The 26,679-nt window shown below is 32.6% G+C and overlaps 1 protein-coding gene across 1 annotated transcript in view; it reads left to right on the top strand.

The window, feature by feature from the left end:
- LOC126881155 (RNA-binding region-containing protein 3) overlaps positions 1 to 21,598 on the top strand; it is a 28,549-nt gene extending 6,951 nt beyond the window's left edge. Inside the window, exons 3-5 of the mRNA XM_050645232.1 lie at positions 7,043 to 7,241; positions 14,929 to 15,082; positions 21,358 to 21,598. Of these exons, the coding sequence (XP_050501189.1) occupies positions 7,043 to 7,241; positions 14,929 to 15,082; positions 21,358 to 21,556 (552 nt within the window). The 3' untranslated portion in view covers positions 21,557 to 21,598. The remainder of the gene's footprint in view (positions 1 to 7,042; positions 7,242 to 14,928; positions 15,083 to 21,357) is intronic.
- Positions 21,599 to 26,679: the final 5,081 nt, after the last annotated feature.

Below are 26,679 nucleotides of genomic sequence, written 5' to 3'. Positions count from 1 at the left end.
TCGGCTCTCAAAGTTTTTTCTCAGGACTCTATATGTTTTGACAAATTTTTATCGCAAAAAATGTTCTAATGATAGTTGAACATTACATAAAAATATATTCTTAAAAAAATCATGTTTTTATCAAAGCTGTACATAAAAAGCCATATACCTCGTTTTAATTGAGTAGCGGACATATTACTGGATCAGAAATAGTGCCGTATCTGCATTTTATTTACAAATAGAATTTTTTACAAGGAAGAATAGTTACCAAAAAAGGAAAATAAATAGCTTATAATTGTTTATATACGCAAAATACCTACATGTCGTAAATATTCAAAATTTTTGACATGTCATTGGAATACCCAATCAGAGTTAACATATATAGTGGAGTCAATGAAGGTTTTCACCTCGGATTTCGTTGAACCTCCATCGATTTTCATGAAAATTGGTAAGTATGTAGAGGATACCTCAAGAAACAAAGGTGACATGGTGCCAACTTGCGCTTTTACCCTGGGGGGGGGGATGCCACCCCTTCTCGGGGGTGGAAATTATCTTATTAAAAATAATACCACTAATCGATAGAGGAACAAATTATAAGTAAAATTTGTTATATAAAGTTATTTCAATAAATCAATAGTTTTTGAGTTATTAAAAATCAAAAGTTTTGATTTTTCCTGAAAAAAATCCATGTTTTAAAGCAGTTTTTCATAAATAACTCAAAAACCATAAGTTTCTTCAAAAAAGTTGTTATTATCAAAATCGAAGATAATTAAAAATAAATAAGCTCCTTATTCGAAAAATCCTTTATTACATATACAAAGTGAGTTATATGCAATTGAATGTATATTTTTTTCCGCGAGTACTCAAATCTTAGTATTCAAGCTTAAATAACAGGAAAACGATGCACTTTGTTAAATATAGATATTAAACATTTTAATAAAGTACTTAAAGGTAACTATCAAAAACCTATATAAGAAGTCGATAGCATCAAAATTAAGCAAGTTATGATGGAAATAAGAGGACCCTTTCAGATTTTTTAGGGAAGAATGAGAAATGAAACATACGTCATTTCCACAAAAATTAAAATTTATAGTAACCCATTTAAAACTTTATTTATTTTAACATGAGTAATAACTTCAACAATTTTTACCGGTTTAGAATGCATATTTTTGAAAAAAAATACGATTAAAAAAAATTAGAATTTTTCAAATTTTCGTGAATTTAATTTTCTTTTGATAATAACTCCAAAAATACTCAATATACTTAAAAAATGGTAGAGAACAAAATTTTAGTTTTAACTTCATTTAAGCTTTTTCTTTTTTTAATATTTTTTTACGACAAAAAATAACCGAGATAGAAACATTTAAACCTAAATTTTACTGCGAGAACCATGTAACCGGGGCCATTTCACCTTGTATTTAGAAAAAAATAAAGGATTTAGAAAATTATCTTTAATACAGTGTTATAGAACTTTTACTTAGCTTTGTAATGGTTTTTGGATAAATCTCATATTTCAAAATTTAACGGAGTTATTTTAAAAGAAACCAATAACATTTTCTTTGAAAAAATTTTTAGCGGAGATTTTCTATGTATACAGGTTGTGGGAAGTCCAATTAGTCGTTTGTTGTAGGAGATACGAAAAAAGTTTATTTAGGTGAGATTGGGGCATAGATAATATCAGAATTTAAATACATTTCCAAATATACAGGGCTACCCATATTGACAGGGTGAAACAAAATTATCTTTTGTTTAATGGAACACCCTGTATATTTTTACATTTTTGGATTCTCCTATATGTTTTATTTCTTAAAATATCAGGTTTTGTGATGTTATACAAAGTAGTTTAAAAGATAATTACGTTTTTATTTTCAAATTTCATAGCAATATTCACCCCCTGTATAATTGTAGTGACTTGACATCAGAAAATCAATTTATGTTCAATAGATTTTTAATATAATCTATTATTGTTAAAAATTATTAATCTAGCAAAACGTTTAATTTTAGCTAATACAGGGTTGGTCGAAACTGAATGAGTGTTTTCTCAAAGTTTGATATGAGTTTTCTCAAACGGAGCAACCTGTAATGCCTGTAATGAGCATTGTAATGAAATGCTATTGTATGGCACTTTATTATTTCCCACCCTGCCAGTGAGAGCTGAATTTATTTTTGAAATCCCTAACTTTATGTCTTTAATTATTTTAAATATTGTAAACGATTAAGAAACAATCAAATTAAATTGAAATGAATAACCAGTGTATATCTTCCACATTTACTTCATATTTAACGTAGCCTGTACCATAACATTGCACAGATTATTATCCCTGTATAGCAACGATATACCATGAATGTGAATTCATACTTGAGAAATGTCCTATATCCAGTCTCACAAAAAAAAAGGGATTCCTCAAACATAATATATATGCAGACAAAATCAGCCAAAGTGATTTGCGATATCTAATTAAAGGCCCTACCAAGTTGGTTTTGTTGAATATAGCATGGAAGCACGACGATACTTTAGTGATAATCGTATTTTTCGTAGTAGCTATAGTATGTTGTTTTATATTATGTATTACCTATATTAAATTAGTTTTAGTATGTTTCGTTTATCTAAAAAAATGTAAAACAAACAAAAATTCTGTTTTTCTTGTAGTTGTTTTTTCGTATAGATATTGTTTTATATTGTAGTAAATTGAATTTAGTTTTAGTATGTTCCGTTTGTTTGTAGAATTATATTTAATTAGATTTGCTTTAATTACTAAAATAAATAAATTTTCAATTATATTTTATGTATTTGTGGAAAAGGAAACCTAGCATTAGCGGCCACATTTCTATAACGGCCAATTGTTTTCTATTTTTAGTGGCCGTTATTGTCAGGTTTTACTGTACCAATAATATTTTATTAAATTATGAAATATTATTTAAATAAAAAATTTATAAACTTGATAAAAGAAAGTTTGCTTTGAATTTACTCCTCTATTTAATTATGGGGTTATTTTTAATAAAATAGTGTTCACCCATGAGAAGGGGTAACATCCACCCCCAGGATAAAAGCGCAAGTTGGTACCACATCATTTTTGTTTCTTGAGATATCCTCTAACTACTTACCAATTTTCATGAAAATTAATGGAGGTTCAACGAAATCAGGGATGAAAACCTTCAGTGACTGCCTTTTTGGAAATATAAAAGATTAATTTTTTTCGTGATTGTCGATTTGCTAATTTTCTGATTTTTGGTTGCTATAAGGTTTAAAAAATTAATAAAAATTATAAATCATGCACATAAATGTAAAAAAATATTTATTTTACTTAATTAAACGAGATTGCTTGAGCCAGAATGCTGAAATCTGCATTTTTATCATTAAAAAAAAGGTGGATTTCACCCCTAAAATGCAGAAAGCGCAACTTCGTGCCATATCACTTTTGTTTTTTGAAGTATCCTCTAACTAATCAACAATTTTCATGAAAATCGATGAAGGTCCAAAGAAATCATGGGTGAAAACATTCAGTGACTACACTTTCAGAAATATAGAAGAATAAGGTTTTCGTGATTTTCGACTTGTTAATTTTCGGATTTTTGGTTGCTATAAGGTTTGAAAAATTAAAAAAAAATGTAATTCATGCACATAAATATAAAAAAAATATTTATTTTTCTTAATTAAACGAGATTACTTGCGCCATAATGCGGAAATCTGCATTTTTTACAATTTAAAAAGTAGGGGTGTATTACACCCCTAAAATGCAAAAGCGCAAGTTGATGCTATATATCTTTTATTACTTGAGGTATCCTCTAACTACTTACCGATTTTCATGAAAATCGATGAAGGTTCAACAAAATAGGAAGTGAAAACTTACAGTGACTGCACTTTCAGAAATCTAAAAAATAATTTTTAAAAAAGGGGTGTATTGCACCCCTAAAATGCAAAAAGCTCAAGTTGGCACTATGTCACCTTTCTTCCTTGAGGTATCCTTTAACAACTCACCGATTTTTATGAAAATCGATGGAGGTTCAACGAAATCTGAGGTAATAACTCATATCCACCTTCATTGACTCCACTAATAATGTATATCCGCGTGGCACCAACAATTTTGATGAATTTGCGCACATTTGCATTCACTCCCTATCACGCCTAAAGAAGTATAACTTCAAAAATCACTCAAATCGGACAACAGGTTTAGGAAATTCGAGACATCTAACGTGTATAATTATTCATCGAGTGGCCCGATTTTTTACTCGCAAGTTTATAATATGTATACTTCATATCTTTTGGATGTATTTAGTGTCCTTACAAAAAATTCAACTGTGAACCATTCTGATGTTCTAATAATTTCGTTGTATAATATAATTTCGAGAATGATAGTCAAACTTAGGTTACAATGTTAGAAACAAAAAAAATTCCTTCTGAAACCATAAAATTTTTTCGACACTTCTACAGTTCTGGAATATTTCTTTATGCACATGGGTTAAAACATGAATGTACTGATAATAAATTATTAACTAAATCAATGGGAAAATCCCAGTAGCTGGCTGTATACCATAATTAAAAATCATACAAAACAAGTAAAAACTTCGTTTGTACCGGGTGTCCCAATAAGAATGGCTCTCGGCCATATCTCTAGATAAACGTTTTAGATCTAGATCAGATCATCTTAAGTGCGTTCTGCTTAGTAGATGAAACTAGCAACCTTATAAAATATAGTCCGTTCTTTAACGGTAAAATATTGCAAAACCTCTAAATTTTAAAGAACCGCTTGGATTGACATGAAATTTGGCATACATATAGCTAATAAGTCAAAGAAAAAAAGTGATATTGTGCCGATATGTGCTTTTGCCCTGGGGGTGGTTTTCACCCCCTCTTGGGGGTGAAAAAATATTCGTCCAAAGAAAGTCAGGAAATGGATAAACTGGCTAATTTTAAATAACTTTTGTTCCATAGAGTTTTTTCACTAAGTCAATACTTTTCGAGTTATTTGGCAGTGAATATGTTCATTTTTTCAACAAAATAACCACGCTTTTAGACGGTTTTTCGCAAATAACTCAAATAGTAAGTATTTTGTCGAAAAAAGATTCTTAGCAAAAATATAGCCAGTAAAAAATTTAAAAAATGGTGTATATACTACGTCTCTACACCTAGTAGAAGCAGAGTTATAGCTATTGAAAAATAGGTTCATATTCGTCAAATTCCAAATGGAATACTTTAACGTGAAATAACCCAAAAATGAAGCACATTTCGGGGAAAACTCATTACAACTTATTTAAAGTGTTTAAAAAAAGCTTCATTTTTGTTTTATAAAAAAAATCCTAGCATCAAAATTAAGCAAGTTACGCTCAAAATAAAGTTACTCCCTTTTGGTTTTGGTAAAAAAATCGAGAAAATCACCCCCTACTTAGTATCTTAAATGAACTTAATCGTTACGACTTCACAAGTTTATTGACTCGTGTATATATTGTTTATATGATCTGTAAGTTTCATCGGTTCAAAGTCTTTATTATTGAAAGGGCTGTAGTTAAAAGGAGTTGAACGAGTCACTGATCACGAATGTATGCAAATTTCGAAACACCAAATCTCAATCAATTTTTGTCTAACAGAAAAACAAAAAAATACGTGATATTCAGAAAAGCAAATCTGACTTTTTTTGTTTTTCGAGATTTTTGGTATCTCTAACAATTTTCAAGTTATTTTGAAAAAAAGCATATTTTTCAAAATTTAAATTTTTAAAAATTTTACTTTGAAACCAAATTTTTTCAAAATTAAGCACTTTGAATCTATGAAACTTACAGATCATATAAACACAAATAAGTAAAATAATTTGTGGAGCGGTAACGATTAATTTCATTTAAGTTGCTAATTAGGGGGTGGCCTTCCCGATTTTTTTTTTTGCAAAAACAAAATGGACCAACTTTATTTTGAGCGTAACTTGCTTAAATTTAATGCTAGAAACTTTTTGTAAAAACAGAAATAAAGCTTTTTTTAAATGCTTTAAAAAAGTTATAAAAGGTTTTCCCCAAAAAGTGCTTAATTTTTTGGATATTTCACGTCGAAATATTCTATTTGAAATTTGGTGAATATGAATCTATTTTTCATTGGCTATAACTGTGGTTCTACGAGATCCAGAGACCTAACGTGTACACCATTTTTTTTACTTTTTTGGCTATATTTTTGCTAAGAACGTTTTTTTCGACAAAATACTTACTTTTTGAGTTATTTGCGAAAAACCGTCTAAAAATGTGGTTATTTTGTTGAAAAATGAACATATTCACTCGCAAATAACTCGAAAAGTGTGGACTTAGCGAAAAAGCTCTATAGAACAAAAGTTACTTAAAATTAGTCAGTTTACCCATTTCCGGACTTATTTTGGACATATATTTTTCACCCCCAAGAGGTGGACATATATTTTTCACCAAGAGGTGGTGAAAGTCACCCCCAGGGCAAAAGCACACATCGGCACAATATCACTTTTTTTCTTTGACATGTAAGCTATACGTGTGCCAAATTTGATGTCAATCCAAGCGGTTCTTTAAAATTTAGAGTAAAAACCGTGAAAGAATGGACTAATAGGTGACATCGAGAAATATAATTTACATGTTGATAATCTGATGTTAGTAGCGACTCTTAAGTCGATGTTAAAACATAAATTTGTTAAGAGTGCTCAAAGGGCAATATGATTCACTACTCGATAAGAACGTTTCTTGCCAGTTCAATGGACTTGGCAAGAAACACACGTGCAACCACACTTGGAGGTTGGTCTGTGTCCATTGAACTGGCAAGAACCACACGTTCTTATCGAACAGTGAATCATGTTGCCCTTTGAGCACTCTTAACAAATTTATCTTTTAACATCGACTTAGAGTCGCTACTAACATCATATTATCAACAAATCATATTTCTCGATGTCACCTATTTTATAAGCAGAACGCACTGAAGATGATCTGATCTAGATCGAAAACGTTTTGCGAATCCTTTGGATGACTTTTTAATAGTTTTTCAATAAACTTTTTATACCATTGTACAAACGAAGTTTTTACTTGTTCTGTATGAAAATTATTAACTATTTATAATTTGCAGGTGGATATTCAAGTACATAAAAAAATCGAGATGAAAGTATCAAGTGAAGCACTGCTCCATACACCTCAAAAAGAAGAAAAGCCGAGATCTATTGGTACAATTCCACCTAAAAAACCTGAACCTGAAAAACCTCCATCTCCTGAAAAAACACTAGTAGAAGAAAAACCAGAGGAACAAGAAGACAAAACTGCAATAACAGGTATATATTTATTAATAAATAACTGACATTAATTTGATGAAACAGTCATAATTTTGAACAATTACCATCATCATTGTCATCTACCTCTGGCATCCACTGTTGGGACACAGGTTTCCTCCATCTTCTTATACTGTTCTCTATCTATCCAGTGCTTTTTGCATCCAATTTCCTGCTGTTTTTCATCCATCTTTTGGTGGTCTGCATTCTATAAGTTTTTTGGTCCACGTATATCATCTAAATGTATGTTTTTTTTTTGGAGAAAAATGGTATGCCACTGAGACATTTGAAATTAAAAATCACTTTTTAATTCTTCGTTTAATTTGTGACAAAAAATCTTTCTTGCATTTTTTTCATAGAAGGTGCTGTATTTATTTAAAATATAGAACATCTTAAAGCATACTTCTCATTTCTATACATCCTCAAGAACTCTCTAATACAATAACATTAAACCAGAACAATAAGAGAAAGTACCACTAATAAAATTTTAAATAGGTGCTAAGCTACAAAAAATGTTCAAAGTGACCTGGCCCTGAAAAGTGACACAAGATTCAACTCTTAGCATCACTGATTGTCGTATTCGTACAAATATTCCTAGTCTTTTTTTATTTACACATTTAAAAGTTGTTTCAGTTAAATTGACAAAGCAGAGAGGCAGGTTAGATCATGCTGATTAAAAGCTCTTATGTCCCAAGACTCAGAAATCAATTGTTTTTGAGTTATAGTGCTTCAAAATGTTGGTTTTTAGTCCATTTTGCAAAATTATGAATTAGGAAAGGTGACAGGGAAAGGTTTTGCAAAAACGAAAATGGAGAGCTGATGATAAACTTCTGCACGAATAACGAACTTCGAATAAACAACACCTTTTTTGACCACAAAGACCAACACAAATATACATTCAATAATACCCGTGGACAAAGATCTATGATAGATTATGTTGTAACTAACAGAGACATACATCCATCAAAAATAATTGACGTAAGATGCCTCAACTCAGCAGATGTAGGTAGTGACCATAGTAGTATTATGTAAAATTAGAATCACCATGAAATGCTTCACACCTAAGAGAGTGGCACCAACACAAACAAAAATCAAAGTCGAAGGACTAAGTACGGAATCCACGGAGTACTTATATAGAAAAAGAATATCAGAGAAGATTGCTGATAATGAAATACTAGAAAACGATAACATCGAGGAAAGCTGGGAAAAACTCAAAAGTAACATAATTAACGCAGCAACAGAATCACTTGGAGATAGGAAAGTAACGAATACCAATATATCAAAAAAGAAAACCCCATGGTTTAGAGAGGAAGTGAAGATAAAATGTGAAGAAAAGAAGAAAGCCTTTTTACAATACAGAACACAACAAACACAACAGGCATACAACCACTATAAAATAATTAGAAACGAAACAAACACTTTAGTCAGACAAATAAAAAGAGAACACTATGAGAGTTTCTCAAAACAGATGGAACACGACTTCTACGGAACACAAAAGGAAATATGGAGGATGATCAGAGGACAAAGAAAAGAGATGAACGAACTAATAAAAACGAAACACATTCAGAAGGAAACTTGGGCAGACTATTTTCGATCCCTGTTTGCTAAAGATAACGATAACGAACCACCAACACCTGAAGTGACAACAAACGAAGAAATAAATATTGAAGAAGCAGAGGTAACGGAAGCATTAAGGAAATTAAAAAATAGAAAATCACCAGGAGAGGACAGAATATCGAATGAACTCCTAAAGTATGGAGGACAAGACCTGACCAAACAATTATTAAAACTAATCCAAAAAATAACAGAACAAAACAGAATACCACAAGAATGGAGATCAAGCATCCTAATACCTCTCTTCAAAAAGGGAGAAAAATCGGACCCGGAGAATTACAGAGGAATTAATTTATTAAACACAACACTAAAATTAACGACCAAAGTGATAACAAACTGAATAAAATTATAACACTAGCAGAAGAACAACAAGGTTTTAGGTAGGGAAGATCATGCACCGACGCTATATTTATGATGAGGCAGATTCAGGAAAAATCGTTAGAATACAACAAACCGGCATACTTATGTTTCGTGGACCTTAAGAAGGCATTTGACAGGGTCAAATTAAAGGACGTTATCCATTTATTGTACGCAAGAGAGATACCTCTAGGAATAATTAAAAAGATCGAAAATATCTACCAGAACAACACAATAAAAGTAAAAGTAGATGAAGAACTAACTGACCCTATTGAAGCTGGCAATGGGATAAGACAGGGAGATTCCCTGAGTCCTCTGTTATTCAACCTGATCATGGACGAAATAATAAAAAAAGTAAGAACAAAAAAAGGATACCAAATGGGAGAAAAACAACTTAAAATAATCTGCTATGCAGACGACGCAATACTAATCTCTCAAAGTGAAGATGATTTACAACGTATGCTGCACGAATTTAATATAACCGCTAGAAAATTTAACATGTTAATTTCCCCAAAAAAGACTAAATGCATGGTTATAACAGCAGATCTAATAGGTGTAAATTAGAGCTGGAGGGTCAAATAATAGAACAAGTCATGGAGTTTAAATATCTAGGCATCACACTATACAGCTACGGAAAGCTCGAAACAGAAGTGGAAGAACAGGTGAATAAAACAAACAGAGCCGCAGGTTGCCTGAATGAAACAATATGGAGAAATAAAAACAACGGAAAAGAAGTGAAAGGCAGAATTTACAAAACAGTTATCAGACCAATAATGACATACGCGGCAGAAACACGACCTGATACAGAAAGGACAAAAAGAATGCTAGAAACAGCAGAGATGAAAACATTGCGAAAAATCGATGGCAAGACGCTGTGGGATAGAGCTAGAAGTGCAGATATACGAAGGAGATGCAAGGTGGACATCATTATAGTAGGGGAGTAAAGTATGCTAAATTTGCAGTCACTAGAGCGTTATGGGGACCAATTGGGTTGTGATTATTAGGCCCTAAAATCAAAAAAAGTTAAGTAAAATTTTCCATTTTAGCGGGCGCTTGTCATTTTTTAATTTAATTTTCCATTTCCAACAATCGTTTTTTCCGATTATAGCGCCATCTATCCACAATTAGAAAAAATATCTCGAATAAACGTTGCTTATTTTTACGTAAAGAATCCAAATCTGCAATAAAAATTTGGGGTCTCATTTAAGATTTTAATGTAACCCCCCACCCCGCCTCCGTGGGGGGTCGTGTTTGGCACTATTCGATAGATTTTTCAAAAACATTTTGAAAGTGTATTTTGCAGTTTTCCGATCTGATGTTCATGTTGCGGAATATTGCGGGGTTTGTATATAAAATTTTAAATTTACCCCCACCCCTCTCCGTGGGTGGTCATGTTTAGTACCATTCGATAGATTTTTGAAAAATATTGAAGACTTTTTTTTTTTGTTTTTCGATCTGACGTTCATTTCGCGAAATATTCGCTTTTCTTTTGTGAAATTTTTGACTCGCCCATTTCCTTACGCCCCGCTCAAATCGTCAGATTTTTGAAATATACACTCTCTTGCATGTACTTAACTTACCTTATCTTAATCTGACAATTTGGAGTATTTTTAACCATAGATATTTTTTTTCGGGCCCCCACTTAACGAACCTCCCTGTGTTAAGAGCCAATATATGGTAGAAGTACATCTGCAGGGTACCAGGTTTCTCCCATATGATAATCTGACGCGCTCGAGTAACTGCAAAAATCCCTGCTTGGGCTCCCCTACCATTACTAACTGGGTGAAAAGCAGAAGAGTAGAATGGAACGACCACATAAGCCGAATGACAACAAATATAGTAGTAAGGACGGCGAAGGACGGTTCCCCAATAGGAAGACGATCAGTGGGAAGACCACGAAAAAGATGGAATGACAACTTACTGGAGGCACATTGAAAAACAGACAGAGTAATGTCTATATAAAAAGAAGAAGAAGAAGAAAAAGGAAAGGTGAAGACCGACACATTCAATATGCAGCATCTCAATGTCAATAGGCATACATGAATATTGTTTTGAAATGACATTTCTTAATGTTTACCTGTCAAAGAAAGTGGTAAATCCTGGGTAGGATTGGGATATCCCAACTTTCAGCTGATTATGCAGGGTAAAATCGAAGAAAAAGGGGTTCTCGTAGACAACAAATACTTAATCTGGCTGTAAAACATTCGCGACTGGACTGAGTTAAACAAACATACACTTTTAAGAAAAGCAGAAGATAGAGACGAATTTGCAATGGTTATAGCCAACCTTCGTTGATCAAAGCTACCTCTCTGCAATGTTTCCGTTAATTTAACTGAAACCCCTTTTACATATAGTCTAAGAGCTAGTGAACCCTCCGACTAACGGTCTTCCTTTAAGGCTAGAAATTTGTATAGTGATAATTCATAGCACACCAAGGCTAAAAACCATGACCTGGCAGGCATCAGCCCTGTACGTGTATCTACCAGGTGAATCGAAAAGTACATAGTTTAGCGGTAAAATAAACTTTCTCCTGTAAGGTTTAAATTTAAGTATGAGTTTGAGTAAGTCATTTAGAAGAAATGTGTACAATGACAGGCGATTCTGAACAGCATAAGACCTTGCCAGGCGAGGGGAAAGATCAGGGTTTTTTCCTAAAATTATTTTTTTTGCATCGAATAAAGTTTTTTTTAGATTTTTTGAATCATTCCAAACAGAAAAGGTCTTTAGTGACTTTTCTCTTGGGTTAATAGTTTTTGACATATAAGCGATTAAAAAATTTAAAAATTGCGAAATCGGCCATTTTTAACCCTGAATCGGACATTTAACTGAAAATTTCAATGTTGCCAAGGTAGGTAGATATTCTTTACATCGATTGATGAAATCTCTGAAAAATATAAATCGACCTGTCTGAGGATATCTCTTCAAATTTGCCCATTCTCGAGATAATGAATTTATGCAAACTCAAACTTACTCGCTTATACTACAGTGTCGCGCCCGCTTGATTAGCAATTAAAAAACAAAGGGGTTTTCGATATTGTATTGCAAAAATCTCTTCGGGATTTCATCAAACGTTGTTTAAAGAATATCCTACCTACCTTGGCAACATTGAAATTTTCAGTTAAATGTCTGATTCAGGGTTAAAAATGGCCGATTGCGCAATTTTTAAACTTTTTAATCGCTTATATGTCAAAAACTATGAACCTAAGAGAAAACTCACTAAAGACCTTTTCTGTTTGGAATGATTGAAAAACCTAAAAAAACTTTGTTCGATGCAAAAAACATAATTTTAGGAAAAACCCCTAATCTTTCCTTTCGTCTGGCAAGGTCTTATGCTGTTCAGAATCGTCTGTCATTGTACCGGGTGTCCCAATAAGAATGGCTCTCGGCCATATCTCAGGAACCGTTTATAGTAGAGCTTTGAAATAAAAATTTTTATAACAAAAGTTGCCTCAGGAAAAGCCTGGAAATTATTTTCATAATTGTGGGACCACTGCTAGAGGGCGTAATTGAATATCAAAAATTAAAAAATCTAAATTTTATAAAATTTTCCTAATGAAGGGGCACTGGAAATCCGATCGTCGTATTCTTCATAAAATTCTACGCATATTTGATATGACAAGTTTAGGTCTACCTTTGGAAATAAGAGGTGGGGGTGAGTGGGAACCTTGTTATTAAAAACTGGCTGTGAGTCCGGTTCTGCTTAATCAAATTTTGCAAACTTGGTCTTGTTGAAGACATATCTTTTTCGTCAATGTAAAAGTTTTGATTTCGAACCAACTTACTGAGTAATATGCCAGCTAGAAGGCGTTATTTAATTTTTTCCAGAAATCTAGTGTTCCTTGGAAAATATTAAATACAAACATGCATTTTTAATACCATATTACAAAATTAGACAAAATTAGCAACAGAATAGCGAAAACCGCATGTTAATACCTATTTTCTATCTCGAGATATCTTACAAAACGTGTAAATTTAAAAACATAACTGTTACTGTCACCGGTAAACGAAATTCATTAAAAGTAGTGTGCTATGGAAACAACAAAGAAACATTTTCCAGCTGTCAACGTATATTAGGTCTTTTCAACGCTTCTCATTTGTTTCGAGCCTCGTTCGTATCTCGTATATTAATATTATACACGGATTATACGGCATATGACAGAGGCTCGAAACAAATGAGAAGCGTTGAAAAGCCCTATTACAAAGAAATAAAAACAACTATCATTTTCGTTGCAAACATTTACTCTTTCAAGAGTAGATTGAACAGCAGTCTCAATTTCTGCTCTCGATATGCTTTGAATGGCGTTTAGTATTCTCTGGATAATGTATTCTAGAGTAGTGTATGATGGGCAACAATTTGAATATTTAGGTCGTCACTAAGTAGTTCTTTTTGTTCTGTGTTATATTTAATTTTAATAGTATTGTTTCTCTTTATATTGTTGTTTTAATTAATTATATTTTTATACGTTGACATGTGGAAAATGTTATTTTGTTTTTTTCCACAGCACACTACTTTTCATTAACTTAGTTTACCGGTGATAGTAACAGTTATGTATAAAATTTACACGTTTCTCGAGATATCTTGAGATAGAAAAAAGGTATCGACATGCGGTTTTCGCCATTCTATTGCTAATTTAATCTAATTTTATAAAGTATGATTAAAAATGCATACTTGTATTTAATATTTTCCAAAGAAAACTAGATTTCTGAAAATAATTAAATAACGCCTCCCAGCTGGCTTATTACTTATTAGGATGGTTCAAAATTATCACGCTTATATTGAACAAAAAGATCTGTCTTCAACAAGACCCAGTTTTCAAAATTTGATTTAGCAGAACCGGACTTACAGCCATTTTTTCATAACAAGGTTCCCACTCACCCCACCTCTTATTTGCAAAGATAGAGTTAAACTTGTTAAATCAAATATGCGCAGAATTTGATGAAGAATACAATAATCGGATTTCCAGTGCCCCTTCATTAGGAAAATTTTGTAAAATTTAGATTTTTTTATTTTTGATATTCAATTACGCCCTCTAGCGGTGGACCCACAATTATGAAAATAATTTCCAGGCTTTTCCTGAGGCAACTTTTGTTATAAAATTTTTTATTTCAAAGCTCTACTATAAACGGTTCCTGAGATATGGCCGAGAGCCATTCTTATTGGGACACCCGGTACATATTTCTTCTAAATGACCTCAAACACATACTTAAATTTAAACCTTACAGGAGAAAGTTTATTTTACCCCTAAACTATGCACTTTTCGATTCACCTGGTAGATACACGTGCACGGCTGGTGCATGTCAGGTCATGGTTTTTAGCCTTGGTGTGCTATGAATAATCACTAGACAAATTTCTAGCTTTACAGGAAGACCGTTAGTCGGAGGGTTCACTAGCTCTTAGACTAATAAGTAAATAAGAAATACACTAGTAGGAACGTTTGCATGAACAGTGAGACTAAGAGTTGAATCTTGTGTTGTGCTTTGTTAAGTTTTGTGATTATAAGATCAAATTACAAAAGACAATACAATTAAAAATCGCATTATCTAAGTTTATAATACCTACTCCGAAGGAATAGAGTATATCAGAACTTAAAATATCTTTCATACCATACAAATAGATATGTATGAATAAAAAAGATACAAACATTTGATCATCTTAGACCCCATTTCCTGCGATATCGATTCTTTACCATACAAAAATCATACTAACATATTTTTTTAGCTGAAGAACTTGCTGCTAACCGTATTAATCATAAGGACTTAGGTGTTCTTCCAGTTTTCAAAAATTATCATCCAGGAGTACCTACATGCAGACTATACATTAAGAATTGTGCAAAAACAGTTACTACTAAAGACTTGGAATATATTTACAATAGGTAAGAAACTTTGAGTCATTGAGACTTTAAATTTGAGTCTTTTATTGTTGCTGGTAACAAAAAGTGCATAAATTGGTCGTAGACATTACAAACCCAAAGTTATACTTTGAGTATATTTATATCATTCTTCGACCATATCAAAGGTTTACCTCCATATGCTTGAAGTCTAGAACCATTCCTTCCGTGTGTCCAGCCCAGTTCCACTTCTTATGTGCCATCCGTTCCATGGCATATGTTATGCCTGTTGTTGCCCTTGTAATGATCTTTGATGTTTAATTTTAGGGTAATTTACAATGAAAAAAAAAATGAGATTTTCTATTATTTTGACCAATTTTGTACTTCTGCGGAAAATAGATTCTATCTAATTAGTATAATGGAATGGTTCTTTTAGTCACTAAATCAGAATTAAACCCCTTTTGCATTTGCACAATGTCTAGATATCTTGGGTATTTGAAAAATGGTCAGTGTATTTAAAAAGGCTGTTCGTTATTCTAAACATTTTGCTCATAATCTCGTACCTTTAGTAATTAAGTTCAATAAGCTTATAATGCAGGAAACAGAGTTTGAACCTCGCAAAATGGACACAAGTCCGGTTTTATTTTTTTTCTGGTGTGGGTGTGGTATTCGGATAAGGGGTGCTTATTATGAGACTAACTTTTTCTTAAAAACTTTTTCCCCGGAACCCCCCTTTTCATCCCTTTAAAGGGGGTAATTTGTGGTTTTTGCGAAACGTAGCCCTTCCTCTACGTTTTGCAAAAAATTTACTTAATATTGGAATGAAGAGCACTATATTTACTACTATTTATTTCCCAACAGCATATGTCTATCTCCCACCGTTTAGCGGGGGTGGCGCCCCAAAGTTGACAAGATTTTAAAAAAACTTATTTTTCCCTAACTGTAATGAAAATCAAGAAGGAACCCTGCGGCAATTAATCACAAATAATTGGCTGATTTTTTGGTATAGGTTTCATTTAAGGATAATTGCAAATTTTTTAATTACAGGGTGTTACATTTTAAAAAACCCCATTTTATACCATCTGAACCGCTTATGCTAGAGTAAAAAAACTTTCAGCGATTACCCATGTGCAAGTATTATTTACAAATTTGTATAATGCATCCCCATATTTTCCCCGGAACCACCCCAAAAAAAGGAGAATTAATAAAGAAAATAATCAAAAATTGATTTTGGGCCACCACTGTGGCTTTAGGGTGCAAAGAAAGTAAAATATGCATAGGTCATAATGTGTAGCAGACAATGTGTTCTTTTATTTTCCATAAGTACGTTATCAATAAAATGAATAGGTGACGAAAAAGAAAACAAAAACTGGAGCCAAAGCATTTTTTAGGTTTACGGCGCCACTTTGCCGTAACGGTTGCTTATACGAAAAAAATGCGTAGGTCCTTATTTGTAGAGAAAATAGTGGTCTTTAATTCTATATAAGTTTTGTTAAAAAAAAAAGAATGTGTGTGTACTTTGTACGCACGTAAGAAGATATTCTTCTATTATATAATAGGCAATTTAAACGAAGTAAATATACTTAAAAGGTTATTTTATTTGTACTTATTTTATTTAAAAATCAAACTAACTTTGCTATCTACCACTTTCAACAAAGAAGAATATCTTCAAAAATTATATAATAATATACTTACAATCATAAAATCTATAAAAAAAATAAAAAAATAACTTGCTTGGGGCTCGAACCCACTTCACGTCTACCGCGCTGTACGAAAGTTGACGGCATTTCAAACTGCACCACATTCTCGTGTACGACATGTGGGAATATACACAAACTAAACGTTTACACCATAAATTTATATGAATTTAATAAAATTATTAGTTTGATTTTTGTCGAAATAAAATACAACAAAATATAGAGTAAGAAAACAATATATGAGATGAAGATTTTTGTAGAGAGTTTGTTCATAATCAGATTATGTAAATTAAAGCATTGTCTACTAATAGGTAACTACATTATTTTGTTTACAATTTCCAAATAGATAGGTATTGAAACTATTAGGTATTTCCAACTGAAACATTTAGAATTACGTACCTGCGGCTTTTCAAAACTATTTAAAAAGTCACTATAATTATAAATTTGATTTTATTTCTCTCCACACATCAATAAAAACTAATATTATACAATATTTTTGTTTACCGATAACCTCCATATTGAACAATTATTGACAGATCATTTCAAAATTTCAACACCCAATCAGAGCCCGTATAACCACTAATACCATTCTGTCGGTGTGCGCATGCGCGGGGATCAATCAAATTTTACCCTCAATCGATTCGCCGCTAAAGAAGAATATCTTCAAAAAATTCATAGGTAATGAGAAAATCGTAAAAACATGCTCGCCAAGGGATAGGTGTAGTTTCTGCAGTTTATTTTCAAGGATATGCCCATATGTCCATAGGAGCATATGCCCATAGGAGCATATGCCCATAGGAGCATATGCCCATAGGAGCATATGCCCATATGGGCCAAAAAGCAAAAAAAAAAGTTTTTTTTCAACCCCCCATTTTATTTATTTTTTTTTTGGCTACAGGGGTTGCATCAAGAAATTGTTTTTGGTGTCTATGCATGGGTAATAAGAACGTGCACAAAATGATATATGAAGCATTTTAATAAAGGGCATGGTGTGTGAAGGATTCCAAGAAAATCACTTTCTTTATTAATTCTACTTTCATTTGGGGTAGTTCCGGGTAAAAAATGGGGGTGCATTATACAAATTTGTAAATAACACCAGTACATTGATAAACGCTGAAAGTTTTTTTACTCTAGCATAAGCGGTTCAGATGGTATAAAAAGGGTTTTTTTTTTAAATGTTACACCCTGCATTAAAAAACGGGCAATTGCCCTTAAATGAATACTATATTAAAAAATCAGCCACTTATTTGTTATTAATTGCCGCAGGGTTTCTAGTCTAGGCGCCAGAGGGGTCACCGTGTACCTAAAGTATTAATTTGCAAAATGAGTTTAATTCACTTTGTAAAGATTTTTTGCCGGCACTGTAATAATTATGTCTAATACACCGCATCCCTAGGTAGACCGCAAGCTACATAGACGAGCGGCAGCAACCCCTAAAATTACGTTATACCGACCACGAAAATCAACTTTAAGGTGAATGACCAATTTAGGTGATTCTTTACGTTTTCGAGGTCGCTGAATCTGAATATGAAGTTTATTTTTATCTAGAATTGGTGGAATACTTTCGAAAATCAAATTTTATGCAAAAATGCAAAAAATCAATTTTGATGATTTTTCAACTTTTACCTCGCTGTATATTTGGTCGCTGTAAATATTTCCTTATGGAAATTTTACTGTGTCATCTTTGAAGTATTTAGATAACAACGAGCTTTGTACAAAATGTTTATACAAATCAAAAGATAAGTTGTTAATTTTTCAACATTTTGTCGTCAGATTTCGTTAGTTTCATGTTTACTTAAAAAAGTTAAGTGACAAACTTTTTAGCTTATAATTTTAACCAACACAGTACCTAATAAAACATAATTCATGAAAAAGTTTTCTGGAAAATTTTAAGTCAAAACATGCAATAGGAAAAAAGTGGAAGGTGCAGTTTCCCGAATTTCAAAGTTTATTCGCGAAAGTTCAGGGACAAAATTTGTAAATTTAGCTTTTTAATCAAGTTTATGTTAAAATGTAGGGTACAAAGAATAAAGTGTTTTATGGAAAAAAATAATGCAACTTATAATTTTAAGAAAATGTTCCTCCAACTAAAATTCAAAATAAACCTTATTTTCGTTTTCAGCACCATCAAAAACATAAAGTAAGATCAAAATTAGCCACTCACCATACCGTGGTCAGTATCTCGAGAAATAAGCGTTTTTTTTTGGAAGAGTGCCACTCGTCTATAAAGTCACATAACTTTTTTGTTATTGCTTATTTTGACTTGAAATTTTCCAGAAAACTTGTCCATGGATTATATTTTATTGCTGTGGTAGTTAAAATTATAAACTAAAAAATTTGTCACTCAACTTTTTTAAGTAAACACGAAACTAACGAAATCTGACGACAAAATGTTTAAAAATTGACAACCCCTTAATTTGTTTAAACATTTTGGACAAATCTCGTTGGTAATAATAATATAGTAAAATTTTCAAAAGGAAATATTTACAGTGACCAAAGATAATAGTAATGATAAATATGAAAAATCATCAAAATTGATTTTTCGCATTTTTGCATAAAATTTGATTTTTGAACATGTTCCACCAATTCTAGATAAAAATAAACTTCATATTCGGATTCACCGACCTCGAAAAGATAAAGAGTGATCAAAATTTGCCATTCACCTATCATGGTCGCTTTTTCGATTTCTAAGCCTCAAATTAGGGGTGTGCCGCTCGCCTAACAGCAGAAACGCGACGTTAGATCGCATACTATAGTGGCGTCCATTTTGCCATGCCGTTCTTCGAACCTTTTTTATAGTTTTACTAATGTTTATTTTATTTCCACATATTTTTGCTCAATAATGTCTAAAGTAACTCTCCCTCTAGTGGTAGGTACACACAATTTCGTATTAATGTTACCGTTAAAACCAGATTTCAGTTAAAACCCGAATTTACTAGGAAAAACTAGTTTTAACTAAGCGCTTTAGACAATTCTAGTTTTAACTACTCAAAACTAGATTTGACTGCTAAATACAGTTAAAACTAGAAATCCCGAACAAATTTCATTTAGAGTAGTTTATACTAGTTTAAATTAGTTTTTACTGAAATTACTAGCGACTACCAGTTAAAATCGTTGCGAGAAGAGACAAATACGATTTGGCTTTTTCGGAGTAGGGTTAAGTTTCGGTTTCCTCGAAAGCGGCACCGACAAACTGCGAACGTAACACTGCGATGAATGACGTCATAAAAAACTGTACCACGCAAAATAATAGCGGTGGTTTCCAAGGATGCGTTGGAAGCCACCGCTTGCTGAGTTTGCACATTCCATTTCCGCAGTGAAGAACCTTGAATTTTTCACCGTAATCTGACGTAATTCATCGCAGTGTTACGGTCGCATGTTGTCGGTGCCGCTTTCGAGGAAACCCAGGCTTTAGTGACGAAGGCGGCCGGTCGGTAACAAACTAGAGTGTGCAACTGTTGATTTTTCTGCATCGTTTTTATTGGTTATATTACACTACTGTGTATTATTCACCATGAGTGGTAATGTCGAAGATCAGGTTGAGGGCAGATATATAAGAACTTGGAAAGAACGTTTTTTGGAAAAGATCTTGAAAAAAGAACTTAGCGAGAAGAAAGAAAGTCACTACAATGTTGTGACCAAAGCATGTATATTAAATTAATGCCCGAAGTACAAGATGCGGAACTGTCTGCCCAGACAACACTAAAACGATTTAGAATTGTTGAAGTTGGCGAAATAAAAAAGTTGGCTTCTAGAATTGAACCTATAATTTGGTATATTTTGGTATATTATGTACCTGCTGAAGACATTTTTGACATAATTGAAGCCGCCCACGTTGCTATTGGTCATGGAGGTTGGGATAGGTTAGGGAAGAAGAGTAAAGCGAAGAGGAGTCTTGTGTCGAAACCTATATTATTGCATCCAGAAATGAATAGTCGCTGTTAGGTAGATTTGATCGATATGCAATCACAAAAGGATCACGGGTACAAGTTTATAACGGTTTATCAAGACCATTTAACAAAATTTGTTTTGTTACAAAGTAAGAGAGTGGACGAAGTTGCTTATCAATAATTAACGGATATATTCTTGACTTTTTACATTCATGCATTTTACTTTACGATAATGGCCGAGAGTTCGGTAATGCAGTTATAAATGCGGTAATGTCATACTGGCCTAAGGCAAAATTAGTTCGTGGAGAACCAAGGCACAGCCAGAGTCAAGTTTCAGTAGGGCGAGCTAACCAAGGTATCGAGAAAATGTTGGCAGTCTGGATGCAAGACAATAACAACAACGTGGTCAAAGGACTTGCGTTTTTTACGTTTACGATCTTGTCCAGTATTTTACGTTTTAAAAAAATTATTTACAAACAACCAGAGCAGCAAATTATTTACCGAGTTTTAGTTGAATCTAGAAATTACTGAAAAGTTTAGTAAAAACTAGTTTTGACTGAAATATGTTTAGTCTCAACTAGAATTAACTGAAAATATTTTATAGTTCTAGTTTTTATTAGTTAAAACTAGAATTGTCTAAAGCCCATAGTTAAAACTAGTTTTTCCTAGTCAATTCGGGTTTTAACTGAAATCGGGTTTTTACGGTAACATTAACATTATGCTAATTTTACAGGTACAAAATATCAAAGGAAAACACTCCTAGCCAGTTTGATATTCGGCTGATGCAAGAAGGCAGAATGAAAGGACAAGCTTTTGTAACTCTTGATAGTCTAGAGTTAGCCCAAAAAGCGGTTAAAGAAACCAATGGTTACATTTTGAAAGACAAACCGTTAGTTGTCGTGTTTGCAAGAAGTGCTGTACAGAAAAAATAATTGTGATACGTTTTTAAAATAATATAATTTTCAATAAGTAAATGCGATTTTTATAATTTTCTTTTGACATCTTAGAGCCATAGTTTGATGAATTCATTATTTTAAGATGACCGCGATTAAGAGCATAGACGCAAAAGGACCCCGCAGAAACCTTATGGGAAATGGCTCTCTGTCAAATGCTCTGAAACTTTGGGTGCATAGACGCAAAAGGACCCCGCAGATAGCTTATGGGAAATGGCTCTCTGTCAAATGCTCTGAAACTTTGGGTTCTGGTAGTCCTTGATGTGTAGAACAAAAGACTCAATGGGCACCTAGCTCTAAAAAATCATGGTTTTAAGATATAAAACTCTGAAGTTGTATGTATAGTGAGGAAGTTTGAGTTGGAATAAATTCATTTTCTCGACAATGGGCGACTTTGGAAATAAATCCCGGATCTGGTCGATTTTTATTTTTAAATTTTAATTTTTTGGAATATATATCATACTAGTGACGTCATCCATCTGGGCGTGATGTTGCAATCGATGATTTTTTAAATGAGAATAGGGATCGTGTGATAGCTCCTTCGAAAGGTTATTCAATTCTCTATTCACTAATATAAACATTAACATAATTATTTATACCGGGTGCAAAAATCTTCTTTTAATTAAATTAATTGAGACAAAAAGAAGAATGTATGTAATTTATTTAATGCAAAATACATTTTATTGCTGTCAAAAGAGAGAAAAAAATGTTAATGTGAAAAATAAACATTGCTTTTCGCTTAAATTAAATGTTCAAACTGCAAAGAGGTGGGTGGGTGGCAGCTTTAATATTGAATTTAAGCGAATGCAATATTTATTTATTAAATAAACATTTTTCCTGTTTCCGGACAACATTAAAATGTATTTCGAATTAAATAAATTATATACATTCTTCTTTTTGTCTCAATTAATTTAATTAAAAAAATTTTTTGGGCACCCTGTATAAATAATTATATTAATGAGGGAGCGTTCAAGTATTATGTAACGCGGTTTTTGAAGATTTTTGACCCCCCCTCCCCCCTACGTAACGCACCTTAATGGGGCGTTCACGTATTACGTAACGCAATTTTTGAAGATTTTTACCCCCCCCCCCCCCCCCCACCTGCGTTACGTAATATTTGAACGGTCCCTGAAATGAATTTCGACTCGATTCTCTGTTTAACCCAGGTATGACAATACCAAAAGGCACCGCCAGGAAAACATTCCACTTTGCGGTTCAGAGAACCTGTATGAAACGAGTCTGTGTACTCTTATACAGAGTATGGCATTAGTAAAATAAGAAAATCTACGGTTTCGTTTTGATTCGAATCTGTCTCTCTCCATCCCCCGATAGTACTATTTCTAGATCTACCTGTTGTCAAGGAGGTTCTGAGGAAGACAAATTTACACCAACAGGACCGTAGTTACGGTCAACGGTTATAGATTGTCAAACTTAGTCAAAAATTTTGGGTGGCGGAATTTTGTGCCGGTGAGTATATATTATCCTATAAGCCATCCTGCAAGGAAAAATATTTGGAAAGTGAGCTCCAGGAAGAAGAAGAACATCCTGGTTAACCTTTAACTACCCGCGCATCAAGTTATAACATAACTACACGCGTGGCGTACTTTGTACGCCACAAGAAAATACATTTAAAAACAGCGGATTTGTTTAATTTTTTTTGAAAAAATACACTTAGTTGTTTGTTATAAACTTTATTCGGCATCAGTGAATACTTGGAGTTCCTTTTCAGTAAGCCAATTGGGATTTATAACTGGAATCATGGAATAACTGGATTCCATGATAAATAAAATTACTAATAAAAAATTTTTTTAAATGTGATTTTTTACAGGAGAAAAAGTATTGTTTACAAAGAAAAATATATTTTTTGCCATAATGACTAAAAAACAATTACAATATGTACTTATATTACGACTTATAGTAATATAATCCTGGGGTATATTGTCCACCACCGGAAACAACAAATAATAAAATGTAAATTACGATCTTTCCAGAACGCCGATTATAACGAACTTTCCAGAACGCCGATTATAACGAAACTAAAACCAAATTGTAAAGCACATTCCAGTGATAGGTTAGAAAAATAAGCAAGGTCAAAAATTAAATTTTTAAATATATTTCCAGTAGAATTCTTATATCTGGCGTACAAAGTACGCCAGCGCGTGTAGTTAAAGGTTAAAGAACCTTAGAACTTGGTTCAACACAACAGATACAGGGTGAGGCAGATAAAGGGCCTATTAGAAATATCTAGAGAACTCAAGGTAACAAAATTATGAAAATCGGAATACAGAGGTTTTGAGGTGTAAACTATTTAATGAAAATATTTTGGTCTCTTTGCTACTTCCGGTTATACCGGAAGTTGGTTCTAACTTCGTTTTTTTAAATGGGGCACCCTGTATATTTTTACATTTTTGGATTGTTCTTGATTTTTTCTTTCTTAAAATATAAGATTTTGTAATATTATACAGGGTAGGTTAAAAGATAATTACGTTTTTTTATTAATTTCGTAGCAAAATTCACACCCTGTAGAATTGTAATAGTGTGACATAATAAACTCTGTTTATGTTCAAATGATTTTTAATATAGTCTACTATGTTAAGAATTAGTGATATAGTTAAATTTTCCTTTTTTGTATACATGGTGGGTCGAAACTCGGAATGTGTATTTTCTGAGTTTTCTTAAATGGAACACCCTATATTTTAGTATTGTAATGAAATGTTATTTTAGGATACTTTTTAATTTCTTAAGCAATCCCTATACCTAACTGCTTCAATTTGTGAGTTATTGGTGATTCAAACCAAACATTAATTGCAACACAAAATACCTGAAATTTTATTAGGTTGGACGTAAAAATATTCAATCACAAATAATTTTTCGGAAATAAATACATACTAATCGAGACTGATACTTAAAATTGCCAATAATGGTTGAGCTATCAAAATATCTACGTAGTTAAGATTGTTGGTGCGATTAACAATTAGCACAAATTAAAGCAGTTGGGTATAGGGAATGCTTAAGAAATTAAAAAGTACCATAAAATACCATTTCATTACAATACTAAAATATAGTGTGTTCCATTTAAAAAAACTCAGAAAATACACATTCCGAGTTTCGACCCACCCTGTATACTAAAATTCAAAATTTAGCTATACCAATAATTGGTAACAATAGTAGAGCATATTAAAAATCATTTGAACATATAAAGGGATTTTGATGTAAAACTACTACAATTCTACAGGGTGTGAATTTTGCTACGAAATTAATACAAAAACGTAATTATCTTTTAATCTACCCTGTATAATATTACAAAACCTTATATTTTAAGAAATAAGAAATCAAGTAGAATTTAAAAACGTAAAAATATATAGGGTGTCCCATTTAAAAAAACGAAGTTACAATCAACTTCCGGTATAACCAGAAGTAGCAAAGAGACCAAAATATTTTCATTAAATAGTTCACACCTCAAAACCCCTATATTCCAATTTTCATAATTTTCTTTACTTTAGTTCTCGAGATATTTCTAATGGGCCCTTTATCTGCCTCACCCTATATATGTACAGATTTTCCGCGTTGCATTAGATAAGATAAAGATTGCCATGATGATCGCCAACATTCGTCACGGATAGGCACATGAAGAAGAAGAAGAGGTCGTCTACATTTTTGTATACATTTCACCAGTTGTTGAATGCTGTTCCTTCTGGAACAGCAAACCATTGCAGGATGCTGAAGATTGCGTCCTGCAATGGTTTCGTCTTCTTTACGTGCCATCTCCGCGACGAAGGTTGGCAATCATCATTGCTATTCTAATTTTTTGCACTACAGCCTGAAAGAGTTCAGTTGAACTGAATCCAAACCATTCTCTGAGATTTCTCAGCCAGGACATTTTTCTTCTACTTATGCTGCGCCTTCCTTGAATCTTTCCCTGCATTATTAATTTTAGGAGTTCATATCTGTCACCACGTGTTATATGACCCAAGAATTGCAGTTTTCTTATTTTGATAAAATCCAGTATCTCCCTGCTGTTCTCTGCAATGGTTTGATTATGTCTAAAATTGTACTTTTAGTCCAGTCGGGTTAGACGAATAACAGGCCTAACCTTGCATTAGGAGCTGCCCCAATTTTATTTTTCTAATTTTTAGGGAGGGGTCAATAGTAGTGTAAATTTAAAATCTCGACTGCATTCCGCCGTTGCGTTAGCCGCCATCTTGATTTTAAACGAGAACCGTTTTTGCTCAATATCTCCGCCATTTTCAACTTTTCGACAAACAGTATAACAACTAAAATTGTTGAAAATGTGATTTTCTATCATTTTTCTATTCTTACAATTTTTTCGTGACGTCGATATTTTCCGAGTTATGGCGGAAAATAGTGACAGTTAGAGCATAATTATTGAATTATCTCGTTTATTATTAGTTTTACGACAAAAATGTTCTTATACAAAAATTGAGAGAATTAAATTCTACACAATTTTAATCTCTTTCATTTTTTTGCTAAAGTTAATATTTAAGGTAGTACGTATGCGATAATGGTGCGAGCGTAAGACCTGATTGATTTTGTAGCAATTGTTTTTGTTCAATATCTACGCCATTTTCAACTAAAATTGTTCCAAATATGATTTCCTACAATTTCTTTTTAACAATTTTTTTCATGCAGTTGATATTTTCCGAGTTAAGTGGGAAAATAGTAAAAAGTGGTGGGGGAGCATAATTACTGAATTGAATCTTGTTTCCGAGCTGCCCCAAATTTTATAATTCTCTCCTTTAGGGGAGATTAATAATAGTGTAACTAACCTAACCTAGTGTAACCTAACCTAACCTAAATTTAAAATCTCGACTGAATTCCGCGGTTGCATTAGCCGCCATATTGATTTTAAAGGAGAACCGTTGTTGCTTAATATCTCCGCCATTTTCAACTTTTTGACAAAAACGGTAGGAACTAAAATTGTTGGAAACGCAATTTCCTACAATTTTCGTCCAACAATTTTTTTATGCGATTGATATTCTCAGAGTTAAGGGGGAAAATAATTTAAGCGGAGGGGAAGCACATTTATTGAATTGTCTCATTTATTAATAACTTTACGACATAATTGTGCATAAACAAAAATA

Source organism: Diabrotica virgifera, chromosome 3, assembly GCF_917563875.1.
Source record: "Diabrotica virgifera virgifera chromosome 3, PGI_DIABVI_V3a".
NCBI classification, from domain to species: domain Eukaryota; kingdom Metazoa; phylum Arthropoda; class Insecta; order Coleoptera; family Chrysomelidae; genus Diabrotica; species Diabrotica virgifera.
The sequence above is the reverse complement of the archived record's forward strand: the minus strand, read 5'-3'. Positions and strand labels throughout refer to the sequence as shown.